This window comes from Lissotriton vulgaris, chromosome 5, assembly GCF_964263255.1.
Source record: "Lissotriton vulgaris chromosome 5, aLisVul1.2, whole genome shotgun sequence".
In the NCBI taxonomy this organism is placed as follows: domain Eukaryota; kingdom Metazoa; phylum Chordata; class Amphibia; order Caudata; family Salamandridae; genus Lissotriton; species Lissotriton vulgaris.
Window position 1 is genome coordinate 1,531,998,619 of NC_141693.1, and position 26,894 is coordinate 1,532,025,512.

The 26,894-nt window shown below is 43.8% G+C and overlaps 1 protein-coding gene across 1 annotated transcript; it reads right to left on the reverse strand.

Annotated features, from left to right (window-relative positions):
* Window positions 1-5,046: 5,046 nt before the first annotated feature.
* LOC147712945 (uncharacterized) lies at window positions 5,047-6,039 on the reverse strand. Its single transcript, XM_086919735.1, has one exon. The coding sequence runs from the start codon at window positions 6,037-6,039 to the stop codon at window positions 5,047-5,049; it is 993 nt and encodes a 330-aa protein (XP_086775861.1).
* Between the last annotated feature and the right edge of the window lie 20,855 nt (window positions 6,040-26,894).

Below are 26,894 nucleotides of genomic sequence, written 5' to 3' on the forward strand. Positions count from 1 at the left end.
GAAACGGAGTATTTGAAGAATTATATTGAAGAAAACCTTTCTACAGGTTTTATTCGACATTCGACCTCTCCAGCTTCCTTGCCCATGTTCTTTATTCCGAAGAAGGATTGTGCAGAATTGAGACCCTGCATCGATTATAGAGCCATTAATCGCATGACCATAAAGAACTGGTATCCTCTCCCCTTAATCCCTGTACTCAGGGATCAACTGAAGGGAGCCCGATATTTTACCAAGCTTGACCTTCGTGGAGCCTACCATCTGGTACGGGTTAAAAGAGGGGATGAGTGGAAAACGGCGTTTCGGACCAAGTTTGGGCTTTTCGAGTATCGGGTGATGCCCTTTGGGCTATGCAATGCCCCCGCCGCTTTTCAGTATTTTATGGACGAGGTGCTGCGGGGATGTCTGGAAACCTTTTGCGTCGTATATATCGATGACACTTTGGTTTATTCTTCAACTCTGGCAGAGCATGTAACACATGTTAAAACCGTGCTTGGAAGATTGCAGCAATATACGCTATATGCAAAACTCGAGAAATGTTTATTTCATGCGCAGGAGGTGTAATTTCTTGACTATGTGATTAACGCCCAAGGCTTCCAGATGGATAGCAGTAAAGTAGAAGCCATAACAGAGTGGTGCACCCCCAAGAATGTCAAAGCGGTACAGAGTTTTCTTGGTTTTTCTAATTACTACCGAAGATTCATTAAGGATTTTTCAAAGATCATACATCCTATTTCATGTCTTTTGCGAAAGAACGTTCCTTTTGTCTGGAGTGAGGAGGCAGACAAGTCGTTCAAGTATCTCAAAGAACGTTTCACACAGGCACCCATTCTCCGTCATCCTGATTCCCAGATCCCTTTTGTACTGGAAACCGATGCATCTCAATATGCAGTTGGAGGGGTTCTATCACAACGCCATCCTGTGTCAGGTCAATTACATCCGGTTGCCTTTTTCTCAAAGAAACTCACTCCTTCTGAGGCCAACTATTCCGTTTCCGATAAGGAACTCTTGGCTATAAAAAGAGCTTGTGAGGAACGGCGTCACTACCTTTTGGGAGCTGTGCATACCGTTGAAATATACCTTGATTATCAAACGATGGGAATGGACACTTGTATCTACCATAACCATTGGTTATGTGTTGACAACCCTCATAGACGCTAAGGTGTTAAGCGTGCGGTTTATCTTTTATCCGCCCCTTCTCTTGCGTCATGGCATATTCATCGGGTTGACAAACGACGTGCTATATGCCAGCCTCACCCGAGGCAACCTCTGGAGAGGGTAGAAGTGTCCAGAGAAAAAAATTAGAGTTGGAGTGCAGTGCCACCAAATAAACCAAAAGTATTTTAAAAAACAGTGTTGCACCGAAAAAACAAAATTTATTATAAAGATGCACACTGCAATTAAAAGGGAAACATAATAGTATATTGGGCAATCGAGTTACATGAGTGCCATATAACTATTAGTGGGTCGACATGTTTCAGCTCTATTTGGCCCAAAGGGTCTGTAGAGCTTTCGTCAGGACAAGACAAACAGATAGAAATGAATACTCACACAATTTGTGTAGTTTTCAAAAGGAAGTGTGAGGATATCACACTCAGATTCCTATGTAAAGGAAACAAAATTCGACAATGTATCATGGCATATAACATGAGTAGGTAGGTCTTATAGTATAGACCAAAACACATATGAGACAGCTACTAACCAATCTCAAATTTAACCATTGTAAGTACAGCTCTATTGGTACTACATTTAACAAGAGCAAAAGTGACAGAAAACAAAATAATGGACAGCTCAACTGAGACAGAAGATGGAGTTTGACTATATCATGTATAGTTGTATATGTTAATGGAAGCACAATTGAAGAGGAATACAGGGTTGTTCTGTCATAGTATACAGCGTACACAGCAAGGTGCATGCTAACGTTGGTTACAGTGTTAGTAGAAATAACAAATCGTTGGTTCGCGTATAGAGAACCGTCGGCACAGTCTAAATGCGCAAGGGGTGGAACAGCGTTGTGTCTACATGACTTAACAGCGTTTGAGTTGATACCAGAATGGCAATGGACGCGAACACATACTAGGCGCATGTAAAGTTACGCAATGCGACAAATCGTCATTCTGTTTAGAGTACTGTTACACGGCGTAATGCCGAACCTGTATAGGTAGGGATGTCGTCAAATGCAGGAAATAACCGTATGTGGTTAGAAGCGAGAATAGCATTGGGCGTGAGATAAATACTGTTACGCGTTGCAACGGGTCGTAATTCCGAATAAAATTATGCTACACAGCGTAATGTCCAACATAAAAATGCGGAAATACCTTCTATTACAGGAAATCTCACCACATCAGGAGCCAAGAGTCGCCTCACGCAGGGCGTTTGCTATAGTAACGAGAGTAAGACGAAGCCATTTACAGATTATAAACAAAGACGCTCTCACTTACTTTTTTTGAAGAGACTACCAAGCGCCATTCTTACCCTCGTGTTAGTCGTGATAACTGCTTGTGCTGACTCTGCCCCTGGAAAGTGGGAGGGCATTTCCTTGTTTGTATTTAAAGGAATATAAATCAACGAAAGACTATGATGTTAAATGGCTGGTAGAGAGGTAGTGCAACATTATTGAGAATCCAGGCAAATGCTATGACAGGAAACAGTAATTAGGAAACTACGGGTTAGGCATACCTTGATGTATATAATTTGCGGAATAGGTATGAACGAAGGGGACATTACACTGCACAGATGGTGTCTAATGGTATTAAAAGACTCTAGTGTTGTTCAACTGGGCCAGTATTGTGAGTCTTTTTGAAAGTCAGAAAGCAATTCATTAGCAGAGAGCCTGGGATTTTAGTAGAACTGATGCCATGGAATGTTGTCGTTCATCCCTAGTATATGGGTTCTCAATCGATTGACCCATCGCTGTTCACTTTCAAACAGTATACGTTCTGCATCATTGTTCTTGTCTTGGAGCATTTCCAAGATTGTCCATCTAAGGTCATCACATGAATGGCCAGCTTCCACGAAGTGTGTGCAGAGTTTGGTGGTACTTTTCTTCAGTCGTATATTGCTCCTGTGTTCTCCTATACGGATCTTAACTTTGCAACAGGTCATCCCTACATATTGTTGTTGACAAGGACAGGTAATGAGGTACACAACATGGGTGGAGTTGCAGTTAGTGTGCTGTCTCTGTGTCCATTTCAAGTTGTCTGTGAGTTGTAAGGTTTTTGTAGGGTTTGTGAATTTGCACACTCCACAAGTGCCACATGGAAAATGACCTGTTACTGGGGTCATGTTGATGTTTCTAGTGGTGGTTGTAATTGGTTTTTTCCTCGGGCGTGTGTGAACTAACACATCTCTGAGGTTTTTTGTCCTTCGGTTGGCAAATCTGGGTTTTGGCCAGTCATAGGACCCTGAGGTGATTATTTGCCAATGTTTTCTTATGAGTTTCTGTACGTGGCTGGACAGAAAGTAGTTACACATGTAACGAGATCTTTGACTGGTTCCTTTTGGTGACTTTGTAGTAGACATTCTCTGGGTTGGTTCTTCGCTCTTTTTTTGCACTTTGCTATTGTCTGTGGAGTGTAATTACGTGCTCGTAGTTTGTTGCTCAGAAGTGAAGCCTGTTGTTTGTAATCACTTTCTTTGCTGCAATTTCGTTTGTGTCGAAGAAATTGGCTATAAGGAAGATTGTCTCTGAGCGGTTGAGGATGGAAGCTGAAGTATGACAGTAAGCTGTTCTTAGACGTAGGTTTAGTGTAGGTCTTAGTCTCTAATTTTCCATTCTCAGAGAAGATGGTCAGGTCTAAAAAGTCTATACTTTCCTTGTTGGCGTTGTAGGTGAACTTTAGCCATTGATCGTTGCCGTTCAGCCAGTCCATGAATGTAGCTAGGCAGTTTTTAGTATCCCAGATTAACAGGATGTCATCGATGTAACGTTTCCAGTATAGTATACTGGAAACGTAGGGATTGTCATTGTGAAGGACAAATTTCTGTTCAAACTGACTCACATACAAACCTGCTACAAAGGGAGCAAATGCACTGCCCATGGAAGTCCCATGGCACTGTAAAAAGAGTTGGCCATTGTATTCAAAATAATGTTCTTTCAATGCCAGTCGGCAGCACTCAAGGATAAAATGGCGTGGAGTTTGGTGGGACCATTCTGCAGAAAATAGTAGGTCTTCCAGCATTTGCATGGTGTCGTCTTGTGGCAGGCTCGTATAAAGCGATTCGACATCTAATCCTACTAGGATCATGGTATTCGGGTCGAATTCTTTATCAGCTATTTGGATGAGGAGGTCACGGGTGTCTTTTAAGTAGGTCGGAGTGGTTTGTACTAGCGGTTTTAGGTACTCATCAGCAAATTTGGGGAGAGGTTCTTAAAGTGAACCTATACCTGAAACAATCAGGCGTCCCGGTGGAGGGGACTTGTTTTTATGAGTTTTTGGTAGTGAATAGAAAAAGGGGACTTTAGGTGTTCTGGGTGTCAAGAAATCCGCTTCTTTTTTGGAAATCCATCCATTCACTTCTGCCTCATGAGTCATTATGGTAATGGTGTTGGTCAGTCTTTCCGTTGGGTCAAAATCCAGTTTCCTGTAGAATTTTACATCTGATAGTAATGTGAGGCATTGTTGATCATATCCTTCTTTGGTGAGGATGACGATGCCACCGCCCTTGTCTGCGGGCTTAATGACTATGTTGTCATTATCTCTCAATTCCTCCAGAGCGTGTCTCTCTTTATTGTTGAGGTTTTGAAAAGGTGTCTTCTTATCCAGGTTGTCGATTTCTTTTGAGGATGGCCTTTTCAAAGGTTAGTATCTCTATGGGTACCGCATTAGTGGGTGGTAGGAATTTGATTTTCTCCTAAGTTTTGTGTCACCATCTTTTCTTTGGATAGGGGACCCATCAAAAAGGCTTTGAGTTTTAATGTTCTGCAAAACTCGGACAATTCGCACTTTAGTTTGAAAGGATCCACTGGTGGAGTGGGGACAAACCCGAGACCTTTATTTAGGATGTTTGTTTGTTCCTTTGTCAAGACAACATCACTTAGGTTCACAATTAGTGACTCTTCTTGTTCCCATCCGATTGTGCCGATGTTATGCTCCGAGTTTGGACATTGGGCTGGCGATCCTGCCAGGTTAGATTTTTCTTTTTGCCTCGTGGTTGATTTTGGCCTCTTCCTAAAAAAGGCTGCTGTGGTTGGTGGGAGTGATTTGCATTGGGCAGCATATGATTGCCCATATGTTGCTGTTGTTCATTCCCAGATTTGTACGGGTTCATCCAGCCACCAAAGGGGGGCAAGAAAGGCTGAAAATAAGGTATTGAGTTGTTGGGATAAAAAGGAGGTCTCTGCCACCTATTGCCTCTATAGCCACGTCTGGGTCCTCTGAATCTGGAATTATTATGTCCTCTTCTTGATGTAGATTGGTCGGAATTGGTATCTGAACCGTCTGAGGACCACCCGGTTGAATCTGTATCTGAAGTGATATCGATCACGGTATAATCTTCTTTTGAATAGGGATGCATTCGTTCCTGACTAAATTTCTTTAGATCCTTGGCCAATTTTTGTAGCTTGCTTTGCATCAGGAACTCCTGAGTCTCATCCATTTCTTTTGTGATCTCATCCAGTCGTTTCTTGTAAATTTGTGGGTTTATACTGTTTTTTAATTGAGTTTCACAAGTTGCAATTTCTGCTAATAGTGCCTCTGATAATCTTTTAGCTGTCTTGATTATTAGGACTAGATAGTCCAAGGTGCACTTCCATGATATTGAGGACCAATCACGGCGGAAGGCTAGATCATGAAGAAAAATTCTTGGGGCATTGGAGATCCATAGGCCTCTAGGTGCTGACTTGGTTCTCAAATACTCAGTCATAATGATCCAGTGAATGGCAGTTCGAATCTGTTCCCTCTTTTTATTGGATAAGGTCTCCCATTCATCAGTCTGGGCAATTGCTTGTGTGAAGTCAGCGTTCTGCAGAAGTGGCTGTGCTGCCAGGATTTCATCTATATCGTCACCAGTGAAACTGAGTCCGTTATTGTTCTCCATCATACAAAGCTCTTTGATTCAAGGAAGAAATACACTTGAGTGCTGAAACTTGTTGTTAGCACAAGTGTTATATTCCCGCAGCTGTGCGCTGCTTAATGATTCTGATCAGGAAAGGGAAGAGGAATTTGCGTCCATTCATTTCCCCTGAATAGGTACCTTGATTATCAAAAGATGGGAATGGACACTTGTATCTACCATAACCATTGGTTATGTGTTGACAACCCTCATAGACGCTAAGGTGTTAAGCGTGCGGTTTATCTTTTATCCGCCCCTTCTCTTGCGTCATGGCATATTCATCGGGTTGACAAACGACATGCTATATGCTAGCCTCACCCGAGGCAACCTCTGGAGAGGGTAGAAGTGTCCAGAGAAAAAAATGAGAGTTGGAGTGCAGTGCCACCAAATAAACCAAAAGTATTTTAAAAAACAGTGTTGCACCGAAAAAACAAAATTTATTATAAAGATGCACACTGCAATTAAAAGGGAAATATAATAGTATATTGGGCAATCGAGTTACATGAGTGCCATATAACTATTAGTGGGTCGACATGTTTCAGCTCTATTTGGCCCAAAGGGTCTGTAGAGCTTTCGTCAGGACAAGACAAACAGATTGAAATGAATACTCACACAATTTGTGTAGTTTTCAAAAGGAAGTGTGAGGATATCACACTCAGATTCCTATGTAAAGGAAACAAAATTCGACAATGTATCATGGCATATAACATGAGTAGGTAAGTCTTATGAAATATATACTGACCACAGGAACTTGTTGTTTTTAAAAACAGCCAAGGCCCTGACTCCTCGGCAGTTAAGGTGGACCCTGTTGTTTTCTGATTTTGACTTTGTAATTAAGTACAAACCAGGACCCCAAAATGGGAAGGCGGATGCTCTCTCCCGTATGGGTGAAACAGGAGAACAGAGAGAGTTCAAAGACTTGGAACCTAACCCGGATACTAACTGAAGTGGAGGAGCCTTTGCAGTCAGTGGCCTTGTTATCTTCCCATGAATTTCTGGAAGACGTACGAGTGGCTGTGGCAGAGATGGATGTCCATGAATGGATACAGGAGGATCCAGAACATCGTTCAGAAAAAGACAACCTTGCATATCATCACACTGCCATTTACGTTCCGACTGATACTCTTCGGCAACAAGTATTGGCTTGGACCCATGATTCCCCCTTGGGTGGACATCTCGGAACTTATAAAACTATTGCCAGTGTAGAGCGTTCTTTTTGGTGGCCTCAACTCCGTGAAGATGTTTGGCTGTACATTAAGAAATGTGCTATTTGTGTGAAAGGAAAAGCTCTCCACATAAAACCTGTTGGACTCCTCAAACCATTGTCTATCCCTCCTCAACCTTGGCACACATTGTCCATGGACTTTATAGTTGAAATGCCACCCTGTGATGGAAACACAGTGATCCTTGTTGTGGTTGACCATTTGACGAAAATGGGGCATTTTATTCCTTTGATTGGCTTACCGACTGCAGCTGAACTAGCGGCAGTCTTCCTTCAACACATAGTGAGAGCTCATGGTATTCCTTGTGTGCTGATTACGGATCGGGGGTCCCAGTTCACGTACCGGTTTTGGAGGGCTCTTTGCAAGACCTTGGATATTGATGCCCGTCTGTCCACCAGCTACCACCCTCAGACAGATGGTAAAACGGAACGCCTGAACCAGACGCTGGAACAGTACCTTAGGTGTTTCACTCAGCAAAACAGATTGGAGTGGACTACGTTGATATGGATGGCTGAATTTGCCTACCATAATGCCCAACATTCCACATTGGGTTGCTCCCCTTTTTTCTGTTTACACGGCTATCACCCTAACTCACTACCCTTTGATATGCCTGTTCGTTCCCCTGTGCCTAGCATACATGAGCATCACGCACATCTAAGGGCAGTACTAATTGCAGACAAGCGTAGTTTAGCTGCCGCACAAACATCTCAGAAACCTTTTGCTGATAGGCACAGAACAGAGGAACCAACCTACAAGGTGGGGGATAAGGTTTGGCTCTCCATAAAAAATCTCCATATCAAGGGGGTATCCAAACTCAAACCTAGATATGTGGGTCCCTACAGTATAGTGGAGGTCATTAGCTCTGTGGCAATGAAACTGTCCCTTTCGGCGTCTTGGCAGATTCATCCTGTGTTTCATGTTTCTCTTCTCCAACCCTGTCTTCCTGGTATGAGACTACAGGAGAAAACTCTTCCAATTGAAGTTGATGGGGAAGAGGAATATGAGGTTCAGTCTATCCTTGATTCCCGTATGGTGAGGGGTAGAGTTCAGTATCTGGTGGAATGGAAGGGATAGTCTGTGAGCTATGGGTGAATGGGGAGAGGAGAATAGAAAATATAAGAGTTCAGTGGTTTTCCTTCACATTACTTATACCCATTATTTGTCATCCTCCTGTAGTGTGCACAACTTTGGGGTCTTTGCTGATGATTGGCCAGGACTACAAGTGATACACCAAGACCACAGCTACTTTATTATTTTTTCCCATTTCCCTTCTTCCCTGGGGGCACGAATTCACGCAGAGGTATTTATTTTGCCTTTGTTGGGGGTCGTGTTTCGGGGGATTAGGGGACTTTCATCACACGTCGTCTCCGATTGGCGTTTGGAAAAGGTTAGTGGCTATTTGTTTATTCTTGAGCTACAGACAACCCTGATAGCAAGGACGGAGCATGCCCGTGCGCGCACCGTGTCCCGCCCATAGATATATAATTTGAAAAAAGTCGATTTTCTCAACAATTACAGGAGGGATTTTCACCAACTATACAAAAATGCACCTCTGCATACCAGGCTCTACCATTTTGCCAAGTTTGCAGTAATTCCATTCAGCTGTTCGGGCTGTAGCTGTGTCTAAAGGTCCTATGGAAAATTGCATTGGACTCAATTTCACATTCAATTTTCTCAAAAACTACTGGAGGGATTTACACCAAACATACAAAAGGCACTGCTCCATACCGGTCCCTACCATTTTGCCAAATCTGGTGTAATTCCGTTCAGCCGTTCGAGCTGTAGCCTTGTCAGAATGTCCCTATGGAAATTAACATGGGGAAAACACGTTTTGGGACCCCCCTTTTTTCTTGGCCCCTGCTTGACGAATCCCCCCCGAAACTTTCAGGGAAGGAGCGGAGCACAACGCGGCAAGTTTAAGGAAAATTACAGGCAGATCCCTCAATCGGTGCCAAAGTTATCCCCAATAGAATGTTCGGCGTTTCCTATGGCAACTAGGTCCTACCTATATATACCTACTGGCTATCGCCAGTAGGTAATATATATATATATATATATATATATATATATATATATATATATATATATATATATATATATATATATATATATATATATATATATATATATATATGTACCAAAAAATGCCCAGCATTTGAGGCCGCACAACACTGCGATGAAGGAAACATCCTTATTTAAAAGAAACAGGCAGCTTCAGATTCCGTGATACGTCCTGTGGCCTGACGCGTTTTGATGGACTTTCACCATCTCTTCAGAGGCCTCGTGAGCAGGAAAAAGTGAAGTGCATGACTCGCCGCCCATTTCATTAATTGGCTTCCGGTATGCCGAGTTTGTTGCCTTTTGGGCAGCGTAGTCCATTTAAGCACTATTTATCCCCTCCAGTGGGTATCTTGCCCACGATTGTTTGCAGGATAAATGTTTTTCAAGCCCTCCATTAGGCTTCCCGAATCGGACTTTGCCTGTTAAATTACAAATCACAGTACCATTTACAGGGGGAGGGTTCCTCCTGTCTGCATCCATGAAGTTCTTCGGATGGTGCAATCCCTCTACGGCCTGGAGCCGCCGTATAAACATGTACCAAAAAATGCCCAGCATTTGAGGCCGCACAACACTGCGATGAAGGAAACATCCTTATTTAAAAGAAACAGGCAGCTTCCGATTCCGTGATACATCCTGTGGCCTGACGCGTTTCGATGGACTTTCAACATCTCTTCAGAGGCCTTGTGAGCAGGAAAAAGTGAAGTGCATGACTCGCCGCCCATTTCGTTAATTGGCTTCCGGTATGCCGAGTGTGTTGCATTTTGGGCAGTGTAGTCCATTTAAGCACTATTTATCCCCTCCAGTGGGTATCTTGCCCACGATTGTTTGCAGGATAAATGTTTTTCAAGCCCTCCATTAGGCTTCCCGAATCGGACTTTGCCTGTTAAATTACAAATCACAGTACCATTTACAGGGGGAGGGTTCCTCCTGTCCGCATCCATGAGGTTTTTCGGATGGTGCGATCCCTCTACGGCCTGGAGCAGCCGTATAAACATGTACCAAAAAAAAGCCCAGCATTTGAGGCCGCACAACACTGCGATGAAGGAAACATCCTTATTTAACAGAAACAGGCAGCTTCCGATTCCGTGATACATCCTGTGGCCTGACGTGTTTCGATGGACTTTCACCATCTCTTCAGAGGCCTCGTGAGCAGGAAAAAGTGAAGTGCATGACTCGCCGCCCATTTCATTAATTGGCTTCCGGTATGCCGAGTTTGTTGCATTTTGGGCAGCGTAGTCCATTTAAGCACTATTTATCCCCTCCAGTGGGTATCTTGCCCACGATTGTTTGCAGGATAAATGTTTTTCAAGCCCTCCATTAGGCTTCCCGAATCGGACTTTGCCTGTTAAATTACAAATCACAGTACCATTTACAGGGGGAGGGTTCCTCCTGTCCGCATCCATGAGGTTCTTCGGATGGTGCGATCCCTCTACGGCCTGGAGCAGCCGTATAAACATGTACCAAAAAATGCCCAGCATTTGAGGCCGCACAACACTGCGATGAAGGAAACATCCTTATTTAAAAGAAACAGGCAGCTTCCGATTCCGTGATACATCCTGTGGCCTGACGCGTTTTGATGGACTTTCACCATCTCTTCAGAGGCCTCGTGAGCAGGAAAAAGTGAAGTGCATGACTCGCCGCCCATTTCATTAATTGGCTTCCGGTATGCCGAGTTTGTTGCATTTTGGGCAGCGTAGTCCATTTAAGCACTATTTATCCCCTCCAGTGGGTATCTTGCCCACGATTGTTTGCAGGATAAATGTTTTTCAAGCCCTCCATTAGGCATCCCGAATCGGACTTTGCCTGTTAAATTACAAATCACAGTACCATTTACAGGGGGAGGGTTCCTCCTGTCCGCATCCATGAGGTTCTTTGGATGGTGCGATCCCTCTACGGCCTGGAGCAGCCGTATAAACATGTACCAAAAAATGCCCAGCATTTGAGGCTGCACAACACTGCGATGAAGGAAACATCCTTATTAAGCATGGGCGGAAAATCCGTTCCGCTCGCGGATTTTGCGGATTTTCGGTAAATTCGCAATCCGCGAGATTTGCGAATTTCCTGCAAAATCCGCAAATCCGCGAGCAGCGGATTTTATGGCTTGCTCGCACTGTTCGCGTGAGTTCACGGCTAACCAGTTCAACTTCGCGCCCCGCGAATAAGCGCTAAATTGCAGAAATACGATCTTAGCAAAACTGAAACTACTTACCAGGTTCAAAAGTTCAAGCTCATCATTAGTAGCCATTTCCTGTAGTGCTTCCTGAGGGGCCCCTCCAGAGTTCAGTTGCCTACTTGCAACTATTATGTGACCCTGCTCTGACCCTCAGAATAGTTACACAAAGGTCCTGAATTACAGCTAAGGCAGACAAGCAGGAGCGAGGCTGGGAGTTCAAATCCAGTGACACATTAATCAGCCCCTAATTCATTATTGTCAGTTGGGGCAGGGCAGGTGTTGTAACTAATTTTGCAACAATGAAAGCACTTAGCAAGTGCAAAAGATCACTAATCAGGAAGCACTAAGGAAGCAGGTGCCAGCTAAAAAAATATTCTGTGACACATTAATCAGCCCCAAATTAATTCAGGTCACTTGAGGCAGGGAAGGTGTGCTTTGCTTTGCCACAATAATGTACACTGGACAACCAGAGGGTGCTGTGATGAAACAGAGGGTGGCATGGGTAGGCCAGAGGGTGGCATGAGTAGTCAGAGAGTGGCAGTGGTGACAGAGAGTGGCAGTGATGAAGAAGAGTGTCCCAAACAGGCTGGACACGTAGAAACAACAAGTTCGCAAAACTTGCGACCCGACAGGTAAGTTCGCGTTTGCGAAATTGTACAAAACCCTCGCGAACTGGCAGAAACCCGCGCAAACACAAAAAAAAATCCGCAAATTCGCGAGAATTCGCGGATTTTGCGGATTGCGAGTTCGCAAATCCGCAAAATTTGCAAACGCGAGATTCGCAAAATTCGCCCATGCTTAATCCTTATTTAAAAGAAACAGGCAGCTTCAGATTCCGTGATACATCCTGTGGCCTGACGCGTTTCGATGGACTTTCACCATCTCTTCAGAGGCCTCGTGAGCAGGAAAAAGTGAAGTGCATGACTCGCTGCCCATTTCATTAATTGGCTTCCGGTATGCCGAGTTTGTTGCATTTTGGGCAGCGTAGTCCATTTAAGCATTATTTATCCCCTCCAGTGGGTATCTTGTCCACGATTGTTTGCAGGATAAATGTTTTTCAAGCCCTCCATTAGGCTTCCCGAATCAGACTTTGCCTGTTAAATTACAAATCACAGTACCATTTACAGGGGGAGGGTTCCTCCTGTCCGCATCCATGAGGTTCTTCGGATGGTGCGATCCCTCTACGGCCTGGAGCAGCCGTATAAACATGTACCAAAAAATGCCCAGCATTTGAGGCCGCACAACACTGCGATGAAGGAAACATCCTTATTTAAAAGAAACAGGCAGCTTCCGATTCCGTGATACATCCTGTGGCCTGATGCGTTTCGATGGACTTTCACCATCTCTTCAGAGGCCTTGTGAGCAGGAAAAAGTGAAGTGCATGACTCGCCGCCCATTTCATTAATTGGCTTCCGGTATACCTACTGGCGGTCGCCCTGTAGGTATATATAGTTAGGATTTTTTTGAATAGGGATTTCTGAAAATTCTATGTTGAATAACTTTAGAGTTGATGGACGGAATTGGCTGAAATTTTCAGAAAAATGGCACATTTTGTTTCTGAGCGTCCCCCGAAAGTTTGGGGGGGTTTCGTCAGGCAGGGGCCGAGAAAAAAGGGGGGTCCCAAAACGTGTTTTTACATTGAGTTTTCCATAGGGCGGTTGGACTCACTTTTAGCTCGAACGGCTGAATGGATTTCCACAAAACTTGGCAAAATTGTAGGGACTGTTTGCCCGATGTGCCTTTGCTGGGTCTCAATATATGTGCTCCAGTGGATTTTGAGAAATTAACGTTTAAAAAAACAGATATATCTGTTACAGCGTCCTAGATAGCGCTCCAGATCGCGTACTTTTCGCGTAACGGAGCTTTGCGAAGCGAAGCTGATTGGTTCTCCGGTGTCTGTCAACATTCTAAACAGTCCATAGCGGCCGCCATCTTGTCTCTCGGTATGATCGAGAGACAAGAGAAGGCCAAAACAAAGGGGGAAATGAAGGAAATGGGGCACGTAGACCCCTTCTGACCCCCTAGGATTGATGAGGGGGATATTAAAGTGCCCCGCGAGGCCAAAAAAATTGTTTTTTTCGTGGGGTGCGCCCTGTTCGCGTACTGGAAAGCGGTCTAGGGAGTGTACTATAAGGAAACAAGAATGATTGACTTTTAACTTATTGTATGTTTATTGGTTGTTCGTTTTGTTGTTTTTTTTTGTTTATTTTTATTTACGTAGCTACATGTAGGTATCAATGTAGAGTCTATAATTTAATAAACGCCGTCTTCTTTGTAGATATCTTGCCTGTTGTTAAAGAAGTTATTGTGGTATATGGAATTCATACCATAGTCTGTCTGGAAAGCCGAAACAACATGGAGGCAGGAGATGATAAAGAAATGTTAAATATACATTGGAGATAATATAGTGGGAGAAAGGAAGTAACTATGAATAAAGTTAGTATGTAATACTAAAAAGTTGCACAGTATATTTAAAGTCTGATTTCACGTTTTTATCAATTTGCTACTAGTTTTCAATATACATATAAAAATAAATAATGTGTGAAACAATTTTTGAATTAAGAAATTAAAATTTATTTTTCAGATTGTTTTTCAAAATTTAAAAGAAAATCTAAAAAATCGTGATCATTTTTTTCTTCATTTTTCAGTAGAAAATCCACTGCATCCACACATTGCAGAAGTTCATTGTTTATTGTGTCGTCGTAGAAACCCATGTCAACTTCTGTCTCAATTTTTTTTTCTGTTTCAGTTTTCATGTTGTTTTGTTGTTCTTCCATTTTGAATTGTGAAAAATGAATTTTTAAAAAATATATCAGTACAGAAAGGGCATTGTTGGGTTTCAGTACAGACAGGCAGTTTGGTTATTTAAACAGTGTTTTTTTCTTTGGGCAGTGTATGGTATCAAATTGGAAGTAGAAATATGAGAAAACTATCAAATAAACTCTTAGTCAATTCTGAATTATACTATAGAAGTCTAACTCTATCCTTATCTCAGGGCCTCGCACTCAGCCCACCAGCATGGGGCCACGCACTGGTGATGTGTCCTTTTGTTTTCCTGGAGATCTATCACAAAGAAAGGTGTCGCCTGCAATTAAGGTCCATTGGCGGGGGCCCCTCCTTGGGCCTCTCATGGATGGTGTCAGGAGGTATAGGGGAGGGAGAAGGAGACGCTCCCTCAATTGCAAGGAGACCATTCACAGACACTGTGGGGGGCCCATTGTCCAGCATTTTGGCGCTCCCTCAGTTTTAACTTTTAGACCACAATCAATTCTCACACCTATGAAGGTGTGAGAAATGCGTGTGGATTAAAAGTTAAAACTATGGGGGCGTCAAAATGATGGACAATGGGGTGTCTGTGCATGTTCTCCTTGTAAGTGGCCAGTTATGTAATTTGGAGGGGGCCTTGCGCACGTTCCCTTTTAGCTCAGGGCCTCGCCAATCCTTGGACTGGCCCTGCCATAACTAAAACAGAGAAGTCTATTTTATTCTATAAGTATTACAGAGTGAAAGAATAAAACTGTTTGAAAATGTTTTTCTAATTAGCTTTCAGTACAGAACATACTTCAGTTTTAAAAATAATATCTTACCTTTTAAATATAATTTGAAGTTATCAGTTGATTTTTTGTTGTTCTGCACTTCACGAAGTAGTAGTCAAAATGGCTGTGTTTCTCTCTCTTTGTTTATATATGTTCAGGTACATAACCAATCAAATGTCATGATATAATAGTAGAAATTGAAAGTAATATTTTAATTGGTTGTCATTTCCAACACTTCCGATATGTTTTGTGAAGTAATTTACCTCAGGGATTTTAGAGAGTTCTACATGCTAAATGGCTAAATGGTATTCCAACTAAATTTGTGAAAATGGTAGGAATTGGTATGTAGTATGAGCTACTGTTTAATTGGTGAAAGTGTCTCCAGTGGTTTTTCTGTAAATTACTTTCCCACCTTTTTTGAGCGAGTGCTTGTCAGTGCGTTTCCCGGTATGCGAACTTGCAGTGTTACGGGAGTCCTCCATTTTGTGTTTCGGTAGAATTGAGATACAAGATGGAGGGTAAATAATGTTCAGAATGGGTAGATTGGGGTACTTTTTTTCGCGTGGTTAGCTGCAGGTACGCGAACTGGGTAGCGTACCGGGAAGCGAATATAGGTGAAATTAAGTGAAAAAAAAGGTTCATTCGAAATTTTAAAAGAGTACACTAAGTTAAGGTAGCTCTGAAAAGAGCTTTTGGGTTTTGTGTATGTTCTAGAAAGTTATAAGTAGGAACCAATACACATTCTTAAATTTAGTATGAAAACTCTGTTTCCCTCATCTGAGAAATGCACGCCATCTCCTCTGTAGATATCTTGCATGTAGTAACGCAAGTTATTGTTGTAGATGCAGCCCATTCCATGGTCCCTCATGTAAGCTGAAACAGACTTATTTACATGCTTCCTCGTTTTCTCAATTTGTGGACAAAATTGATTGGACCACCTCCATTTTTGTCTTTGGCATATATTAGAATATACCAAGGCAGTTTGAGGAAAAAGTGTCATCAATTGCTCAAAGGTGTCCTTTAAAAGCATTTCCAGACCTACCCCAGTCAAAGTGCCCAAATCATTTCCTCCACAGTGCACTATTATGAGGTCAGGGGTTGGCAAATGTAAAAAGGTTTTCACCAATGGTATCAATTGGTGACATTTCAATCCTCTTCGACCAATCCATTTGATTTCCACATTTTGTAAATTGAGGTTGTGTAAATTTTTGTTATCAGCATACCTGTGAGCCCAGTGGATGTAGCTATGTCCCAGAATCCAGACTGAAAACATGGCTAGAGGAGTTTTTGCTGCAGTCAGATGAAGTGTGGGAATGAAATGGCAGTTGAAATAGTGATGTTTGTAATGTAAAAAAACTGTGGAGTTTAAGTGCAAATGATTCATTAGCAGTGATTGGTGTATTTTCATTGCTGAAAACAGAAAGTTAGGGTGTATGGATGCGTTCTTTGAAAGATGTATTTTGAATGGTTATTTAAAAATGTTGGTATGAAAGATTGCAGTGGATTAGCAGGTGTACTGAGAGTTCAGAGTTCATTTGAAACATTGTTGTGTGAACTTGTGGCCATGATAGGTCAGGCAGGCGGTAGTTGCTATGGAAAAGAGGTAGAAAGGGCAGAGGGGGGAAGGGTGTTGATTTGAAAAAAGTGAGGGAAGAGTTTTTATTGGCTGACATGAGAGATATGTGTGTTGAATATCAGCGTTTCGGTGCCTTTGTGGTTCCAGCCTCTGGAGTGCATACCTTTAATTCTGGAACAGAATAATTGGTGTGTTTCTGAGACTGTTTTCAATTTCAATAAGAATTTGTAAAGGTGAGTTATCGTTTATATATTTTAGTTAAAGAGTAGTATGCTTTTTTGCGTAAATAAGAAAGTCAGCTGTGTATTTAAAATGATGTTTTGCGTCAAGTGTTTGCATTCTGCTTTCAAAGGCGATTTTGCATTTTTCATTTATAATTGTATTATTGTTTTACATAAAAGGTTTGAAATCAAATGCATGCACACTTAGGGCCCGATGTAGGTGGTCGTTTAGGCCATTTACCGACCGGTTACGGCCGATTTCGGTCGTTTCCGACCTGTAAATGGCAAAAAGGTATGTAGGCGCCTAAATCCAGGGTCACATGTAGCTAAATTTACATTTACAGAATCGGAGAAATTGTTTTTGATGGTAAAATGATGTGACTCCTGCAATGCGTCGCTTTTGCGGAACAGATATATGATGTAATTGTGTTGTTAATGTTACGGTGTACATGTAAAAAATTATGCATAAGTGTTGCACGGGCATTGTAGATATTCTCCTATGTGTGCTTAGCAATTTCAAGTCACTTCCCCCGGGTTCAAGGGCCTTGTAAATACGTCCCCATGTGTGTCTGGTCATTTGAAGTCATTTTCCTTGTAGTGTGAGGCCCTTGTAAATACGCCCCCATGTGTGCCTGGCAAATTTTCATTTTGATTGTTTGAGTTACATAGCCATGTTAAAAGTTATTGAAAAAAAGGTGCAAGTTCCTTAAAAAAACGTTTTCATGTGTATTAGGGCATTTTAAGTCTGTTCCCCATGAATGTAGGGGCTAGATGTAGGTGGCTGAAAATAGCCATTTACCGATCGGTAACGGCCGAATTCGGCCGTTACCGACCGGTAAATGGGCATTGACATGTAGGGGCCCTTAAATGTAGCGTTTTCGGTAATTTTACCGAATCGGTAATTTTACAGATTCGGTAATTTTACCGAAAATGCAAGATTGAAATGTGGGTAGCCAATTTTCCATTGGCACATGGCTTTCAGAATCGGAATTTTACCATGGAATACAAATCCATGGTAAAATACCGATTCCTGTGTACATGCACATCTGTGCAGGTACACATATGCCATGTGACAGACAGACGTGTCCTTAGGGCATGTCTGTGTGCCACATTGCACACATGCCTGTTTTGGGGGTGCTAGATGGTGTCAAAGTGATACCCCCTGCACCCTTGACAAATTCGGTATTTACCGATTCGGTAAATACCGAATCGGTATTTGAATTGAATCCTATGGGCTTCAAGGCCCATTTGATTCAATAGCAAATACCGATTCGGTATTTACCAAATCGGTAAATACCGAACTTTTAAGGAATCGGTAAAAAACGTTTTCATGTGTATTAGGGCATTTTAAGTCTGTCCCCCATAAATGTAGGTGTATTATTGTTTTACATAAAAGGTTTAAAAACTTTGTTTGACATCAAATGCATGCACACTTAGGGCCCGATGTAGGTGGTCGTTTTAGGCCATTTACCGACCGGTTACGGCCGATTTCGGCCGTTTCCGACCGGTAAATGGCCAATCGGCATGTAGGGGCCTAAATCCAAGGCCACATGTAGGTAAATCTACATTTACAGAATCGGAAAAATTATTGGTTCGGTAAAATACTGAATCGGTAATTTTACCGATTCTGTAAATTTGCTATGTAGGGGGGACTCTTCTGAGTCCCAAAGGCCTTAACGAATCGGTATTTTAGCATGAAATCAAACTTCATAGTAAAATACCGATTCCGGTATGCATGCACATGTGTGCATGCATACTTATGTCATGTGAAAGGCAGACCTGCCCTTAGGGCTGGTATGCCTGCCAAATGGCACCTGTGTCTGTTTTGAGGGTACCAGAGGGTGTCAAAGTGATACCCCCTGCACCCTTGTGAATACTTTCTTTTTTTATATAGCATTGTCGAATCTAGTTCTTACTGTTATTGATTTACTGTTTGGTAATAGTGGTTAATAACATTTTTTATTATATTTCACCACAGATTCAACTGCAGATTATTTGGGAATTAGACAATGCCGTCTAAGGATAGAATTCGAAAGGCTACAAAACGTCAAAGACAGCAGTTACCTAAAATTTTGCAGCAGTCATCTACATTAATATTAACTCAACGGACGAAGAGAACACCGGGTAAGAGAATGAAATCATTCCTTAAAAACATTTGTAGAAACAAAAGTATAACTACAGAACAAGTTTTAGTCCAGAAAAAGAGAGCCAATTTAAATGGAAAGGAAAGGCCTGTGAAAAAAGTTTGTGCTAGAGCAGGAGATAACTCTGTGCATGGCAGTAGAAGGGCAAATATTTTCAGGGACATTCGTAAGCGAATGTTCCGTAACAGGGTAATTGTCAATTTGGTAAAACAATTTAAAAAAGGTCAACAGAAAGTGTCATTTATAAGAAAAAGAAAAATGTAGAGAAAATTATTGATCAGGCTTTCGAAATCAAGCAAAAGTTATTTATTTTGGTAATTAATAGAATTAGGAAACTAAACAAGGTAATCTATGTTTTCAAATCTAATAGTAGATGGAAGAGAGACGTTAATCGGAGTAATTTTTGTGAAGTTTTCTTAGGAGAATGGATGCATAGTTCAAATAGTGAGGCATTTTTTAATGAGGAGAGTTATTTTCAGGACAATGTTTTGGTGCATGCAGTTGACAGCAGTGGTCGAGCATATGAGGTAAAAGATGGTCATCCGGTTGAAAAAGAAATACTTGTGTCTGCAGATGCAGAAGAGGCGCTAAGTGATGAGGTTTTAGGGAGACGTCCAAAGGGACCAGTGTACACCTGGAAGTGTAGTTCTATTTGCAGTGTGCGACAGGATTCTATCAATTTGCTTTGTGATTTTATACGGTAAGAAAAGTGTAAAGCAAAAAATAAAGTTGTTGCAAGAATTAGATCCTTGCAGAGTGAGACAAGTGACAGGTTTGCGTGGTCATTCACTGGCTTGTCTTTCTATGAGAGTATGCCAGAGTGTATTTCATCATTTCAGGATGCTTGCAGTGCATCATAATAAAGTGAGGAAATTAGTTAGAATGTTGTATTATGCTAAGAGTCCAGCAATTATGCTTAAAAAATTAAGCAAAGCTCTTTTGCATGGTTCTGAAGTAGATGTGAAGAATATTTGTCAAGAAATTGAGTTCTGTTATTTTGCTGTTAAAGAGAACAATGTTGATATTGAACCACTAGAAGATGGTAATGTGGAAGACAGTGAACAGATTTTCAGTACAGATAAGTTTCACAAGGGAATTTCCACGTTTATGGTAAAATCAAGTGAGAGGCCTAATTTCACTTCTGTGTGTTGTCGACAGACTTATTATAAGAATCAGACTAAGTTAGTGGATATATATGCAAAGAGTGATATGGAAAACAATAGTGAATGGAAGGATTTTGCCACATACTTGATGGTAGAAAATTGTTTTGATTTGGGAGCAGACCAACATATGTGTACTTATTGCTATAACAAATTAAACCAAAACCAGATGCCTGCTAGAGCAGTTTATAATAATCTGGAATTAGATGACATTCCTTATGAATTGAAGGATTTAAATACTTATGAATCTATTTTGATTCAAAGTGTCCATCCCTTTAAGGCTATTGTACGAATGGAGCCAAAGACAGGGAAGTTGCCTCCATCAGATTTACAGAGAGGATTAAAGGGAAGGGTTGTTTATTTGCCTTTGGATTTGAAGAAAAACATTAATACAATTGGAAGAGGAACCTCTGGTTATCATAGTTAATGGTGTTCCGACAAAGAGTAAGAAAATCTGGCAAGATTTAGTGGATGTTAGGAAAGTTAAAAAGGCAACATTGTATTTGATAAAAAATAATAAGTACTACAAGAATGTATGTGTTGCAGAAGAGGAAGTAAGTGAAGAAGAGGACAGCGATTTGTGTCCTGGTCAAATTGAGAAAATAGAAGCCTCTAAAAAGGAAGAAATATATGAACATTATAGTGTTCATCCTTTGCATTCCAAGGAAGTCATGGGGAATGCTATTGAGTTGTTTCAAATGAAACAAGCCAAAGGGAGTCCTATTAGTGTTTGGGAGGAAAGTTTGGAAGCTCGGTGTTTCCCTCAGTTATTTCCCACAGGTCGAGGAGGACGTTATGATGAGCGACCTGTTCAAATTCCTGCTTCAGAATACTGGACTTTACGATTGTATACAGAAGATCCTAGGTTTCGACAATGCATTCCCTATTTATTTCATCTATTGTTTGAAAGTGATCTCTCTGGATTGTCTTATGCAGTGAACCACATCTTGAAAAGTGGTATACAACTGCGAAATATCTCGGCAAGGGACTTTATGGATAAAGTCAATGTGCAAGACAGTATTTTGGATTCTCACCTGATTAATCTCATTGCTTGTCAGTGTGGTACTAATGAGTATTGGTACCGCCGTCATGGTGACTTAAAATGTATGCTGAGGAACTTAGGAACTCGCACATGGCTCCTCACTCTCAGCTGTGCTGAGTATGGCTGGGAAGACTTACTTGAATTTCTACGAGAGGTAAATGGAAACATTGAAAATATTGAAATTAAGACACCCGGAGAACTGTGCTCTTTGGATCCTGTGAATGTTTGCAGGTACTTCAATCATAGATTTGAAGCTATGATGTCTTTCATCACGAACAAGAAAAATCCACCTCTTGGAGAGGTGTTGGATTTCTTTTGGAAAGGGGCGACCACTCGGTCCCCCCGAACGTATGGCAGAGTGCCTCGATCCCCCCGGGAAGCCATTTTGGGCGGGAGGCGCGTCTCGGCTGGTATGCCCGAAGCGGCGTAGCCGGGGCGCGCTTTTTCCCGCCCTAGAGTGGGCTGGCCTAGACACTGACGCGGCTGGCCACGCCCTCGGGGCAGGCAGGGGCGGGTTTACGCCCGCCCTGAAGATGGATAAAAAGGGACGCAAGACCGGAAGACATCCTCTTGTTCCTGTGCTCTGAAGCTGCACCTCCTCGCTGCACGTGAGCTCGAGACGGAACGAAGAGCCAATTTTGAGCGTTTTAATCGTTCTTGTTTGTTTTACAGTTACTTTGTTGGAGAATGCCGAAGAAGATGGGAAAGCGCATGACTACTGACCAGATGCTGCGTGTTCTCATGAAGGAGATGTCCGAGCTAAAGAAGCGGGTGGACAAGAATGAGGAAGGGGGTCCAAAACGTCCTTTGGCGGGAGCAGCCCCGGGAGGGAAAAACAAGAGGCCCAGGAGGGGGGCAGCGGGTGAAGACATCCCGGGTCCCAGTGCCCCGCTCGAGGCTCCAACTCCCGTGCCGGAGGAGGGGAATCCAATTCCCATTGTGGTCACCCCCGTGTCCGAGGATGATATGCCGCCCGAGCTGGCAGCACAATTGGCAGCGTGGTTGGGAAAAGGTAACGAGGGCGCCACGGCTGTCGATGCGCAGGCGCTGATAAAGCAATTGCGTGAGAAACGGGAAGCAGCCAAGGTGCCCGTGCCGGCTGCAGTAGGGGACAAGACACCAGGGACGATTGCGACCACAGAGGCAGCGTCAGGTGCAGGTAAGCGGCCATTGCCGATCGCGAGGGATGAGTCAACACCCTCTCGGAGAGAAAAGTTGGGGCAACATGTTCCTTTGGCAATTAAGGAAAAGATTTGGGCGGGGGAGTATGTGAACATTTTCTCACTGCTTGTTGATCATTATGAGGTAGAGCATGTAAAGAGTCAGAAGGATCTCATGCATCCGAGTGTTTGGCGCGCAAAAATGGCCGCCTTTAAAGTGAATGAGAATATCGGCAATTGGGGCAATGCTTGGGGAATCTTTACATCAATCTTGGGGGAACGTAGACCTGAGTTGCTTTCCGAGTTCCCAATCTATCAATCACGAATCATGGGGTACTCGACATCGCACCAGGGTAATCATTGGTTCTGTTACGATAATCTGTTCAGAAAGGAGAAAGAGCATAATAAAAGTTTAACCTGGGATTGTTATGATTCCTTGACTTGGGATAAAATGAAGGAGTCAGGAATGTTGAAAATGCCGTTGGTGGGAAGTAATGTTGGCGAATCCTCCCGGCAATATGCGGGGACGCCCTTTCGATCAGGTACGGGTGCCGACGATTACTCGAAACCTGCCGGCAATACCGGGAAAAGGGGTTTCTGCTTTAATTACAACAGAGGTAAATGTACTAGACCCCAGGGATCGTGTAAATTCAAACATGAATGTAGTGGTTGTGGGTCGTCCCATCCTGAGTCCTCGTGCAGAGCCAGAACGGGTGATAATGGGGGGAGAGGAGGTGCCAAACAGGTCTAATATAGTCCGAGGGGCGCCTTTACCTACCCCAATTGATACCCTGGCGATGATTCCCTGGCTCAGTGAATACCCGGATCGTACTTCTGCTGGGGTGCTGCGGAACGGTTTTTCGTATGGTTTCCGCATCCCGGTAGGGGACTTTCAGGGTGTGGAAAAATGTAAAAATCAACTTTCCGTCCTGCAGCATACGACCGTAGTACAGGATAAGATCCGGAAAGAGGTGACTCGAGGTCGGGTCGCCGGCCCGTTTAGTGTACCCCCGGTCCAGAATTTTGTTTGTTCTCCCTTAGGGGTAGTCCCCAAGAAAGACCCCGGTGAGTTCCGACTGATTCATAATTTATCAGCTCCACGAGGTCTTTCCGTAAATGATGCAATCGATCCAGAAGTGTGTTCGGTGCGGTACGCATCCTTCGATGAGGCCGTAGCCATTTTAAATCGCCTGGGGCCCGGGGCGCTGATGGCGAAGTCAGATATCGAGTCAGCGTTCCGATTGCTCCCGGTACACCCAGACGACCAGCGTCTCCTAGGATTCATGTTTCAGGGTTGTTATTACATGGATAGGTGTATGCCAATGGGGTGCTCTATATCCTGTGCTTATTTCGAGAAATTCAGTAGTTTTCTACAATGGGTCTTCACAAAGAAAACAGGTTTCCAAGATGTAATGCACTACCTTGATGATTTTCTGTTTCTTGGGGCAGCCGGGGATCTTGAATGTGGCCGGGCCTTGGCCGAATTTTGTGTGTTAATGAAACAGTTTGGTGTGCCATTGGTGCCGGGTAAAACAGTGGGTCCTACGACTTGCCTCGAGTTTCTGGGGATCGAGTTGGACTCCATTGAAGGGTGTTTCCGTTTGCCAGCTGAGAAAGTGTTGAAGTTCAGGGCTGCGCTGCAAGTGTGTATAAATGCATCAAAAGTTACGCTGCAACAATTACAGCAGTTGGTGGGACAGTTGAATTTTGCCCTGAGGGTAATACCAATGGCCCGCCCCTTTTCCCGTTCAATTGCCCAAGCGATGGTCGGCCTTAAAGAGTGCCATCATCGCACGAGACTATCGGCCGAGATCCGCCAGGACATACGTATTTGGTTAGCATTTCTGGCGGACTTCAATGGTAGAATCGTCTGGAATGAACCAGCCGTGTCTTCTGAAGAGCTGGGGCTGTGGACAGATTCAGCAGGAAGCATAGGTTTTGGCGCCATCTTCGGCACGAAATGGTCGGCACAAAGATGGCCGACATGGTGGCATGAGAATGGTCTGACGAGTAATATTGCTTTCCTGGAACTGTTTCCCATCTTGGTGGCCTTGAGAACATGGCCCGATGGGTTCAAAGATCACTCTGTCATATTTTGGTCTGACAATATGACCGTGGTCGAGTGCATCAATAGTCAGGCAGCACGTTGTAAACTGATTTTAAGACTGCTTAAGGAAATTGTTTTACTATGTATGCAATTGAACGTGATATTCAGAGCAAAGCATGTTCCAGGGGTGATGAATCAGGCGGCTGACGCACTGTCTCGTTTTCAAATGCAGGCTTTTTCGGGTTTCCTCCCCTCAGCGGACCCAGAGCCGGCACCCTTTCCCGAAGCTCTCTGGTCTCTCGGTGCCCCGAACTTCGTCACCTCGTGGGAGAGAGTCTAGCACCAAGGACGAGGAAGGCATACGAAGGGGCGTTTCGGGCCTATTTAGCCTTTTTGGGGAGTGATAGAGAGCGACTTTGGGGTCACGAGGAAGGGGTAGTGAATTTCCTGATGTCCTTACGTAGGGCTGGGAAATCGGTGGCTACGGCCCAGAGGCATCGTGCTGCCATTTCCTTTGTTGCCAGAGCTCACGCTATCCAGGACCCAACAGCGTCTTTCGTTGTACAGAAAGCGCTGCGTGGGTGGCAACGCCTTGAGGGTCGCAGAGTAGATGAAAGGCGCCCGATAGGTTTGGATAGATTGTCCCAGTTGTTGGCCACACTCCCGGCCACATGTTCATCTCAGTTTGAGGCGGTGCTGTTCCGAGCCGCTTTTACGCTAGCATTTCACGGAGCAATGCGGGTAAGCGAACTAGTTGCAAGGAACAAACTGGATGTGGCAGGGGGTTTGTGCCAGGAACACGTTCAGATCAGGGGAGAAACAATGACTGTCTCCTTTGTAAAATCCAAGACTGATCAAGATGGGATGGGTGACTGCGTCATCATACGCAGGATTCCTGGGTCCTCCATGTGTCCGGTAAAGTGTTTAGAGGATTACCTAGCACGAAGGGTGGCATCATGGGGGGGGACTTTGTTAAGACACGCTGACGCCACCCCACTGACGAAATTTCAGTTTCAGCGGGTGCTTGCGATGTCAATTGCCGCTGCGGGCTTGAACCCGGGCGAATTTGGGACCCATTCCTTTCGGATAGGGGCTGCTACGGAAGCTACAGCCAGGGGTCTTAATGTTGAGCAAGTAAAACGAGTGGGGCGTTGGTCCTCCAATTGTTACAAAAGATACGTGCGGTTGCACATGTTGTGAAGCTGTAATAATGTACTCACGCTTCTTGTTTTTGTTTGGTTTACAGTTACGCAAGCCTACGAGGCGGGGCGGACTATGCAGTCGACCCTACACCGGGCCAGCGGTCAGACATCACCGGCTGTGAAAAAGGGGGTGTGGGTCGTGGGCCACTCATACGTGAGGCGTGCCGCAGACGTATTCAAAGCAGGTGACATGATTCACGTAGCTGGGGAATACGGGTACAGGATGTCCTTCTACGGAAGGGGCGGTCTCTGTATTGACCAGTTTCAAACATTTTTCGAGGGTTTGTTAGGGCGGACAAGGTCACCGCCGTCTATAGTTATAGTGCATGTTGGGGGTAATGATTTGGTCACCATCGGTAGACGACTACTCCTGGAGGCAATGCTTTCCACCGTAAGTTGGTTGGCGAGGAGAGTTCCGGGGTGCACGATTGCATGGTCCCATTTGATTCCACGAAAGGTGTGGCGGGGGGCTATCTCTATTCCTGCTTTGAACCATTCTGTTAGAAAGCTTAACAATAAAGTGAGTAGGTTGTTCCGTTCCAGGGCATTGCATTCTATTTCTCATAGCTGTATTAATGATGACAGTATGTATTCGGGGGATGGTGTGCATTTGTCTTGGGTGGGGAATGAGTTACTCTTAGGAGACTTCTTAGCATGGTTAAAATCGTTGAAACATGACCTTTAGGTAGGAGTTGTGTGGGGGGGTCCGGATAGCCGGTCAACTATCCGGCCTGTGGCGGTAAGGTCATGATCGGTGAGCACTAATTGGAAGATCCCTATGAGTGGGCGTCACCCAACACGGATGGGAGCGCTCGGGGGAGGTGGCCTTTGGCCCCTCAACGGGGAGGCGGTCCCTTCTAAGGATGGGTCGCCGAAAGAAGAGGAAAGGCGGTCAAGGCCCCTTCCTGTGTAGGAGGGGTTACAGCCCCCTCCTGGGGAATTTCCCGGGGCCAGTGACATCTGCGACGGCAGATGCGGTAAGTTGTGTGGGGTTGGGGGGAGGTCTACGATACCTTCTAGATACCTCACACGAGTCTTCGAACGACCTTTAACTGGCGTCGAGTTGATAAGTGCCCCCGTCAAGTCAAGGGAAATTGGTAGTAGTTGCACTTGAGTACGCCTCAGTGCTGTCGCCCCTCCAAGTGGGGGGGGTATGTCTGGTTAGGGATCTTGACACCGGTTACGACCTTGCCGTTGGCCCTTAAACGTTAGGATGTACAATTTCAATATTTCAAGTAAATGTTTTGTAGGATGTTAGTTCGGCTAGGAGAACCTCTGTATTAGAGAATCTGTTAAGG

Coding starts and splice junctions, on each gene's coding strand:
- LOC147712945 (XM_086919735.1), bottom strand. CDS start 6,039: ATGATGGAGAACAATAACGGACTCAGTTTCACTGGTGACGATATAGAT.